At 55.5% G+C, this 10,322-nt stretch overlaps 1 protein-coding gene across 1 annotated transcript in view; it reads right to left on the bottom strand.

Moving 5' to 3' along the window:
- The window catches only part of FOXK2 (forkhead box K2), a 66,974-nt gene extending 65,599 nt beyond the window's left edge, over nucleotides 1-1,375 (bottom strand). The window contains exon 1 of the mRNA XM_044247154.1: nucleotides 963-1,375. Coding sequence (XP_044103089.1) covers nucleotides 963-1,375 — 413 coding nt within the window. The remainder of the gene's footprint in view (nucleotides 1-962) is intronic.
- Between the last annotated feature and the right edge of the window lie 8,947 nt (nucleotides 1,376-10,322).

Here is a 10,322-nt window from a genome sequence, read left to right on the forward strand (position 1 = left end):
GAAACGCCAAGACCCTTCCGAGGAGGGCCCGGGCCCAGGAGAAAGGCCGGGCGCGGGGGCCCCGAGCCGGGTCCCAGGCGCCGGCCTCCGCCGCGCCGCATGGCCTCCTCAGCCGTCCCCCGCGCGGCCGGGACCCTCGGGAAGTCGGCCGTGGGCGCCTCCCCCCAAGGTCAGCTCACCCTGGCGCGCGGCCCGTCCGCGCAAGCAGGTCTGGCGGAGGACAGGAAGGATTTTCCGGAAAACCTTCAAAACGCTCGGAGCAGAGAGACCGAGTCCTCCGCCGTGACCTCGAGCCGTCCGTCAACGACGCCCGCACGGCGGCCGAGCGACCCCCGAGGAGCGCGCCCCCACCGCGGCCCGGGCAGCCTCCCGGGCGGCGCGCACACCGGGGCGCGGGCGAGCAGCGCAGCTCGGCCCCAGCCGCTCCGGGTCGCGGACGACAGCTCCGCTCGCGCCGCGCGCACGGGACGGGAGTCCGCCCCAGGAGCCGCCGGGCCGCAGCGCGCAGCCCTGCGAGAAGGACCCGGGCCCCGGACGTTACGGGGCGGGCGCGAGTCCGAGCCGCCCCGCGCGGGTCGCCCAGAGCCGGCGGGACGGAGCCCTCGCAGCCCGGGGCGACCCCGCGCAACGCCGGCCGCGAGCCTCCCGCCGCCCCTCAGCGCGGGCCCCGGGGAGGGAAACACGCATCCGCGGGGGCCGCCGCTGCAGCGGCCGGGGCGGCGGGGTCGCGGGCCGCGGGCCGGACTCGAGCCAGACACGCGAGGCCCCGGAGCGAGCGTCGGCCCACGTGCGCCGCGGCCCGGGCCTCGCGCTGCGACGGGAAGGCCGGCGGGTCCGGCTGGGGCCCGGGCTGCGCCTGCGGGTCCGGCTCCGCGTCCGCCCCGCCGGCCGGGCCCCCGCCCCCGCCCCCCGGCCCTGCCCGCCCCGGCCCCGGCCCCGGCCCCGGCCCCGGCCCCACTCACACGCGCGGCAGCTGCAGCGGCGGCGCCCCGCGCCTCTGGAACACGCCGTCCACGAACACGCCGTTCTTGCCGAGGCAGCGCAGGTAGAAGTCGCCGCCCGCGTCGGGCCCGGGCTGCGCGGACGGCTCCGGGGCCGCCCCGCCATGGCCGCCGCCGCCCGGGGGCGTGAAGATCTCGAGGTGGCGCCGCGAGATGAAGCTGGAGTGGCCCATGCTCACGTCCACCGAGCCCTGCGACGAGTTGCGCCCGATGGTCACCGAGCGCTTCTTCATCAGGTACTCGAACTCGCGGCCCTCGAGGCGCGCCACGGCCCAGCCGCCCGGCGGGGACCCGCCGCCCGCGCCCCCGCCGCCCCCGGCCCCGCCGCCCGCGGGAGGCCCGCCCGCGCCCGGGAGCGCCGCGGCCGCCGCCATGGGCCTGCGAGGGCCCGGGCCGCCTTCCGCCGCCGCCGCCGCCGCCGCCACGGAGCTGAGGGCCGCGCGAGGCCGCCGGCCGGCGAGCGACGAGCGGCGGCGAGGGGCGGGACACGCGCGGCGCGCTGCGAGCCGGCGGGCGCCGCTGACGGACGGCCGAGCCGGCCAATGGGGGCGGCGCGCAGCAGTGGGGCTACCGGCGGCCGGCCAATAGCGAGGCACGCTGCCCGAGCGCCCGCACGTCCGGCCGCGGCGCCCGGCGCAGGCGCGGCTCCCAGCAGCCTGGAAAACCCGGGGTAGAGCGTGGCTGGCACGGAGCTTCGGGGTGACTCGCGGCGGGTGCAGGTCGCCGCGGGCTGGGCGGGGGGCGCGTGACGTCTGCGCCGGGGGGCGGCGGCTCGGACCACGCGGCGGGTGGAGCGCGCGTGGCCTGCACTGGCATCCGCACGGCCTCGGGCAGAGCGGGAACGGCCTCCACGGCGGGGGGCCGGCGGGAGACCACCCACAGCCGGGTGGGCGCGGGGGGCCGGGGGCCGCGGATGCAGCGCGCGGGGGCCGGGGGCGTGTCTCACCTGGGCCCGAGACGGCGCGGGGGGCGCCCGCGGGAGGCCGGGCCCGCACCCGCCGGAGGTCCGGCGCGCGGGGCGGTTCGCGGGTTGCGGTCCGGGGGACGCAGGGCGTCCTGGACGGAGCCCGGGCCCCGCTAGGTGTTCGCGCGCGGGGCTCGTGAGACAGCGGGGGTGGCCGCGGGGCCTCACGCAGAGTGCGGGGTCCCGGCCGGCCGGTGCGTGCAGCCTGCGCTGCCTGCCTCCGGCCGCGGGCGCACCGAGTGGACCGAGCGGGCCCCGCGGGCCGCGGAGATGACTCGGAAGTCGAGTCTGCAGAGGAGCAAGCGGCGCCGCGGCGACCGGAGGAAGCAGCGACTGATCGAGCGCGACGCGTGCCCCCGACCCCCGACGACGGCGACCCGACCGGGCGCACCCTCGGGCACCTCCCGCCTGGCCCGCGGAGGTTCCCCTGCGGGGAAGGGTCGCGCCGTTCGAGGCGGACTCCAGCGGCCTGAACGCCCTCTCAGGGGTGGTCAGCACCGGCTGTCCCTCTGCGGGGAAGCCAGACCCGCCGAGCCGGTGCCGCCGCCCGGAGGCGCGTCCGTTCCGTCCTCGCAGCGGGGACGCAAAGCGCCTTGACAAAGGTCAGGTGATGCCAAGCCCTGAGCCAGCAAAACGGCGAAGCCCACGCGGCTGTCCAGGAAAACTCGCGGAGCGCTGGGACAGCGAGGAAAGGCTCCGAATCAGGGCTCGGGCCTTCCAGGTGCCGGGTTCGCAGGCACAGGCTAGGTCGCACAGACCGCAGGGAGCCGGCGGGCAGCTGTGTGCCCTCAGCACGTGGGAGAGGAAGAGGACCGAGAGGGAGCCGCGTGCAAGACCCCTCGGGACAGAGGGGTCAGGGGAGCAGCCCCCGAAGATGCGCACGAGGTGGGCAGCCCACGGCTCTTCACATCAGGAAGCTGAAGCCGGAGGTGTGGCAGGCGCACACCCAGGCTCTGGACACGGATTTGTTCTTCCCCTCAGAGGTGTCCCGGGCATCTAGTTTGTGCCAGACACAGGACGAAGAGAGCAGATGCTCACGGAGGACCCACCGGCGCGTGAGAATAAGTACAGGGGACAGCCCCAGAGCCGCGTGGGCTGCAAGGCAGAGTGTGGGAGCCAGGGGCCAGCACAGGAGGAGACATCCGACCTGACACCTGAAGGACAGGCACCAGGGACCACAGGAACCTCTGGGCAAAGAGAAGGGGCAGCGGGCCTGAGGAGGGAGGAGGCTGGGCGTGTCCGGGCAGAAGGCCCAGGAATGACGGTGGGAGAAACACAGAGCATTGGAGAAGGCTTCTCATTTAGGGAAACGGAAAATGGGGCAGTTCAAGCAAAGAGTAATATGATTCAGGTTAACTGTTACAAATGACAGCCTTCTTGTAACAAATGTGAAACTAGGGAGACCCATTTGTGTCCCCTCTAATGATTCCGACTGCCAAAAGCAATAGCTGGACCCAGAGTCCTCAAAGCATTTGGCGCAGTATTAATGAACTAATTTTGTGAAACCTTGTAAGTCCCCACATTTAAGATAATAGCAAAATTTTCCATCATGTTTAAATAATTGCAGTAGATGTATTTTCTCAAATGTTATAAATACTGACTTTTTTAATAAATCATGGCATCCTTCCTTAAATGTATGAAAAGGATTGTGAATGCCATTGTGATTTGAAACCACTAGCATGTTTTGTAAACATATAAACAGTCTCTTAGTTAACCAGTTTTATTAAATCTTTTATTCCTGGGGCGCCTGCATGGCTCAGTCAGTTAAGCATCGGACTCTTGGTTTCAGCTCAGGTCATGGTCTCAGGGTCATGTGATCCAGCCCTGTGTTGGGCTCTCTGCTTTGTGGAGTCCGCATGTCCCTTTCCTTCTGCTCTTCCCCCTGCGTTTGCTCTTTCACTCTCTCAAATAAATAAAAAAATCTTTTTAAAAAATCCTGGGGCGCCTGGGTGGCTCAGTCGGTTGGGCATCTGCCTTCAGCTCAGGTCATGGTCCCAGGGTCCTGGGATAGAGTCTCACATCGGGCTTCCTGCTCATCAGGAAGTCTGTTTCTCCCTCTCCCAGTCCGCCTCCTTGTGTTCCTGCTCTTGCTATCTCTGTCTCTGTCAAATAAATAAATTCTTATTAAAAAGTACAATAAAAAACCCTTTACTGGGGCACCTGGGTGGCTCAGTGGGTTAAAGCCTCTGCCTTCGGTTCAGGTCATGATCCCAGAGTCCTGGGATCGAGCCCCGCATCGGGATCTCTGCTCAGCAGGGAGCCTGCTTCCTCCTCTCTCTCTCTCTCTCTCTCTCTCTCTGCCTGACTCTGTCCACTTGTGATCTCTGTCTGTCTAATAAATAAATAAAATCTTTAAAAAAAAAACCCTTTACTCCTAAACTCATTTCCATTCAAATTCCCCCACAAATTTTATCCTAAATACAATAAATGTTTAGGCTTGGGTATTTATTCATGAACTTATTATTTATCCCTGGAGACAGACAGACACACACACACACACACACACACTCGTACATTAATTTGCAATTCCTGCAAAAGAAAGTGTCATGTTAAAACATTTCTCTTGGATTTAATCAGTATTATAATTATTGTTAACATAACTGATGAGAGCAATATAAATATATGTAGGTTTTGATTAAGACTAAAAGGTTGAGTATATTGGAGATTTATCTCTTACTGTGTCTGGGACTTTGTTCCCCTCAACACCTAGTTCATATAGCTGGTGATGAGAATTGCTGGAGTGAGGCAGAGCACAGAGCCAGTGTTATCCCTCTTTTTCATAAATGATACACATAAGGAAACAGAACTAGAGGAAGTTTCATTATAGTGACCTAACACTGTTCTTTGAACCTCTCCTAGTTGCAAGTGTGATGTGAGGGCAGAGGCTTTGTGGGACTGGGAGGCACCAGATCTCTGTGCAGCCAGGGACACACCATAGGCGGAAGGGCTACACACCAGTAGTGATGGAGAGAGCAAAATACCTGAAATGAAGAGCTCATTGGATTTTCTGAACACCAGACGGGAGATGGCTGAAAAGAGGATTTTTCAACTCAAAGTTCCATCAGTAGAAGGCAACTGAAAACAGAGAAAAAAATTAGATAACAAAGAAATGTTAGGAACTGTGGGCAAGATGAGCCCCTGCAGTGTACTGAAAGTTGGATGTCCAGAAGAAAGGGAAAAGAAAATGCACGAATAGAAATACTTGAAGAGAGAATGTGTAAGAATTTTACAAATTGGTGAATACACTGATTCAGATCCAGAAAGTTCAGCAAACTTTGTCCCAAGCAAAATTTGTCCCAAGGAGGACAAATTCAAAGAAAAACACTTGCAGGCATAATACAGCCCAACTTCTGAAAACCAAAAGTAAAAATAAAAGTACTAAAAGGAGAGAAAATTTATTTTTTTAAAGATTTGTTTATTTTGGAAAGAGCGCAGGAGAGCGGGGGCTGCGGAAGGGCAGAGGGACAGAGCGAATCCCGAGCGGACCCCCTGCGGAGTGTGGAGCCTGATGTGGGGCTCATGACCCCAAGCTCACAATCTGGGATGATGACTGACGTGAGCCCAAATCGGGAGTTGGTTGCTTAACCAACTGTGCCACCCAGGCGCCCCTAAAAGGAGACAAAAATTTAAGAGACCCATTACAGTCAGGGAAACGTCACTGAGAATGACTTACCAAGAGCAGTGGGCATCAGAAGGAGAAAGACAGTGTCCACAAAACGCTAAAGATCCAACCATCCTTGAGACCAGTAACCAATACCTAACCAAAATACCCTTCAAAAATTAAGGCCGTGGGGCGCCTGGGTGGCTCAGTGGGTTAAAGCCTCTGCCTTCGGCTCGGGTCATGATCTCAGGGTCCTGGGATTGAGTCCCCCATCGGGTTCTCTGCTCAGCGGGGAGCCTGCTTCCCTCCCTCTCTCTCTCTCTCTCTCTCTCTCTGCCTGCCTCTCTGCCTACTTGTGATCTCTGTCTGTCAAATAAATAAATAAAAAATCTTTAAAAAAAAAAAAAGGCATTTTCAGATAAACAAAAGCTGAAAACGGTCTCCAGAGGAACTGGCCTTCAAAAGAATACTGACGTTCTTCAGGCCAAAGGAAAGTGACCCCAGTGGATTCCCAGATCTGCCCTAAGGGATGGAGGACACCTGACCAGATGATGACATGGGTAACTGTAAAAGACACTGAAGGGGCACCTGGGTGGCTCAGTGGGTTAAGCCTCTGCCTTCAGCTCAGGTCATGATCTCAGGGTCCTGGGATCAAGCCCCGCATTGGGCTCCCTGCTCAGTGGGGAGCCTGCTTCCCCCTTTCTCTGCCTGCCTCTCTGCCTGCTTGTGATCTCTGTCAAATAAATAATCTTTAAAAAAAAAAAAACTGGGTGGGGCGCCTGGATGGCTCAGTGGGTTAAGCCGCTGCCTTCGGCTCGGGTCATGATCCCAGGGTCATGGGATCAAGTCCCGCATCGGGCTCTCTGCTGAGCGGAGAGCCTGCTTTCCTCTCTCTCTCTCTCTCTCTCTCTGCCTGCCTCTCTGCCTACTTGTGATCTCTGTCTGTCAAATAAATAAATAAAAAATCTTTTAAAAAAAATGGGTATAAATTTTGACTTCCTCAAAACCTTACTAATAGCCTACTGTTGACTAGAAGCCTTACCAATAGCATAAATCGTTGATGAACAGTAAGTTGTATGTTAAACATTTTATATGTTGTATTCTTACCAAAGAAAATAAGCTAGAATAAAAAAACTTTTAGTGAAATCATAAGGAAGAGAAAATAGTTTGGTACTGTACCGTATTGAAAAAAAAAGTTCACCTGGGGGCACCTGGGGGTTGCTCAGTGGGTTAAAGCCTCTGCCTCGGCTCTGGTCATGATCTCAGGGTCCTGGGATCGAGCCCCGCATCGGGCTCTCTGTGGAGGAAGCGCAGAGCCTGCTTCCTCCTCTCTCTCTGCCTGCCTCTCTGCCTGCTTGTGATCTCTGTCTGTCAAATAAATAAATAAAATCTTAAAAAAAAAAAGAAAAAAGTTCACCTGTAAGTGGACCTACATGGTTCAAACCCACGTGGCCCAAGGGTCCCCCACACTCGCAACTGTGTGTGTGGATTTTGTAACCTGTGTCTGTAACAGTTATCTGACATTTAGTAACTTATGGGCTGCTGATGTTTCTTCGTGCCTTCCTTTCATCGTTACTTAGTTTCTGTAATGTTAGGTCCTGTCTCCCCAGACTTCCCCCGCCAGACTTCACTTATTCTTCTGAGTGACTGACTCAGGACAAGTCTGTCTCAGGGAATCATGTAACTCCGCTCCTCTGACTTGGCTGCCAGGAGCTGCTGTCAACCTGCCCTTGGCTGTGGGGAACATGGAGCAAACACATGTTCTTATTTGGCCAAGCTTTCAAAGAAAATATAAGGTATATTCATGAAAAGATGGTCATGCTGATAATTGATACTGTAAATTTTAAAAAGTATTATCATGGATGTAAGCACTATATTACATAAATGATAATTTTCTCATTTTCTGGTTTTCTTCTTTCAGAAATACAAGTACTACATGGTGTTATCCAGCAAAGTTCCTGTCAGTATAGAGCCCACCCCAGCGGGCTCGAGTAACTGTATTGGTAAAGATCACTAACCCAAAGCAACAGGTTCTTGAATATTGATTTGCTAAACTTGTGCCCCGTTTGGTCTATAGAGTAAGTATCATCCCAGGCAAAACCTCAACTGGCTTTTTTCGAGAAACTGACAAGCCAGCTTTCATACTCAAAGGGCAGTGAAGGGGGCGCAGGAAACCAGAGCCAGCGCGCCACGAGGTTGGGCCGCAGTCATGTCAATCAGTAGAAGGCTGCAGTCGCTACAGGCGCCAAGTGAATAGAAGACGCCTCCTCTGACTTGGCTTTTAAAGAGGAGATTTTGGTAACCTGTAAGCTATAGTGAATAAACTAGAGTAACCAAATACAAAGCTGTAGTAAAGTTGTGTGGTACTGGGATAAGAATAGACAAGTCAGTGCAACAAAATAAAAGATCCAGAAATAGACCTCCATGTACAGAACCAATTGATCTTTTAAAACTTTTTAGAAAGATTTTATTAGTGAGAGAGCGCACAAGCAGAATGAGTGGGAAGGGGAGAAGCAGACTCACTGCTGAGCAGGGAGCCCCATGCAGTGGGGACTTGATTCCAGGACCCTAGCGTCATGACCTGAGTCCAAGGCAGATGCTTAACCAACTGAGTCACCCAGGCACCCCCCCCATCAACTGATTTTCAACAAAAGTGACAACGTTATTTATAGAGGAAGGGAAGTATGATTTAAGTATGTGTTTAGACTCTGTCGCCAGTTACTGACACAGAGCTCCTAAATCCCTTGGAATTTCCTACCGGATGGGAGCATCTTTTTTTCTGATGAGGTGACTCTGAGGGGGCTCCTGGGGGGGATGAGAAGTTGGACCGTTCAGCTCCATCCCTCATCCTCTGGGAGAGGGACTGGAGGTTGAGGTTAACAATCTCCTATGAAACTTCCACTGAGCTATTCTAGCAAATTACTGAACCTGAGACAGAGTGATGGGAACCCCTGATTTGTAGCTGAGTCAGAAGTGTGGGTTCCCTGGGACCCATTACTTACAAATGGCGTCTAAAACGGGGCCGTTTGGTGGCCCAGAGCCCAATCTATGGGACCTGCACTAACTCTGGTGCACTAACACAGTTGGTGGCGGAACGGGGTTGGACCGTGGGACGCCCAGCTGGCATCCACAGAGGACTGGAGAACTACTTGGTGTGGAAAGCCCACATATTTTTTGTCTGGAGTATTGTGAGTGGAGAAGGAGGTTTCCTTCAGGAAGTCTACAGGTGCACTGGGACAACTGGTTGTCCTAATAACAGTAACAACCACAGGTGTGAACTCACCGCACCTGGCACTGCACACACCAGCGTGAGCTGGGTCAGAGAGCCTACGTGAACAGCCAAGACCAGAAAGCCCACAATGTAACAGACTATCCTAGTGCCTTTGTGGTCTTAGAACCCAGACAGTGAAAACCATAAGGGAAAAGTTGCTACATTAGAAGTATGAAAAATTTTTACATTTTACTCCTCAAGGACTATGAAAATACGAGCCACAGACTGAGAAAATATCCACAATACACATACCAGACAAGAATATCTAAACAGAATTTAAAGGAACTCCTGCGGGGGAGCCTGGGTGGCTCGGGCTTAACAGCAGCCGGCTCTTGATCTCAGGGTGATGGGCTCTGTGCACAGTGGGGAGCCTGCTTCTGTCTCTCCCTCAGCCCCTCCCCCTGCCCACACCAACTCTTCATCTCTCTCTAAAATAAATAAATCTTAAAAAAATTAAAACACAGAACTCTTGGGATGCCTGGATGGCTCAGTGGGTTAAAGCCTCTGCCTTCGGCTCAGGTCATGATCTCAGGGTCCTGGGATCGAGTCCCACATCGGGCTCTCTGCTCAGCGGGGAGCCTGCTTCCCCCTCTCTCTCTGCCTGCCTCTCTGACCACTTCTGATATCTGTCTGCCAAATAAATAAATAAAATCTTTTTTTTTTAAAGGTTTTATTTATTTATTTGACACAGAGAGAGAGAGAGAGAGACACAGATCACAAGCAGGCAGAGGCAGAGAGAGAAGCAGGCTCCCCGCTGAGCAAGGAGCCCGATGCGGGGCTCGATCCCAGGACCCCCGAGATCATGACCTGACCTGAAGGCAGCGGCTTAACCCACTGAGCCACCCAGGCGCCCCAAATAAATAAAATCTTTAAAAAAAAGAATAAATCTTCTTTATTCAGAAGAATCAAAAACCGAAACAACGCAGGGCACCTGTGCGGCGTAGTCAGTTGAGCGTCTGACTCTTGATTTCGGCTCCAGTTGTGCTCAGGGTCATGGGATCAAGGTCCACTTCGGGTTCTGCATGGAGTCTGTTTGGGATTCTCCACTCCATAAGTAAGTAAGTAAATAAGTAAATACATAAAATCTTAAAAACATAAAAATTTAGAATCTAACACTGTCGGGTGGTCGTGCTGTCCTAGAACTGACTGCACACGCCTGCCCGCCCCTGTTCTGCTGAGAAACAGATCAACCCTGACTCCAATGCACAGCAGTGGTGGCAGCTGGACATTACTGCGAAGGAAATGGGCCGCGGTGTAGCGCCAGGGGAGGGGAGGGCCAAGCGTGGTGCCCGTTTCATGGATGGGGCTGATTTCCTGCCTAGTGACCAAGCAAAGTCCCAGCAACACTCACTGGCTGCTACTAGGAGCCACTCCCACATCTTAGGATGCTGTCCTTTTCCACTAAAAAATTAATATGTCTTGGGACGCCTGGGTGGCTCAGTGGGTTAAGCAGCTGCCTTCAGCTCAGGTCATGATCCCAGCGTC

Source organism: Neovison vison, chromosome 5, assembly GCF_020171115.1.
Source record: "Neovison vison isolate M4711 chromosome 5, ASM_NN_V1, whole genome shotgun sequence".
In the NCBI taxonomy this organism is placed as follows: Eukaryota; Metazoa; Chordata; class Mammalia; order Carnivora; family Mustelidae; genus Neogale; species Neogale vison.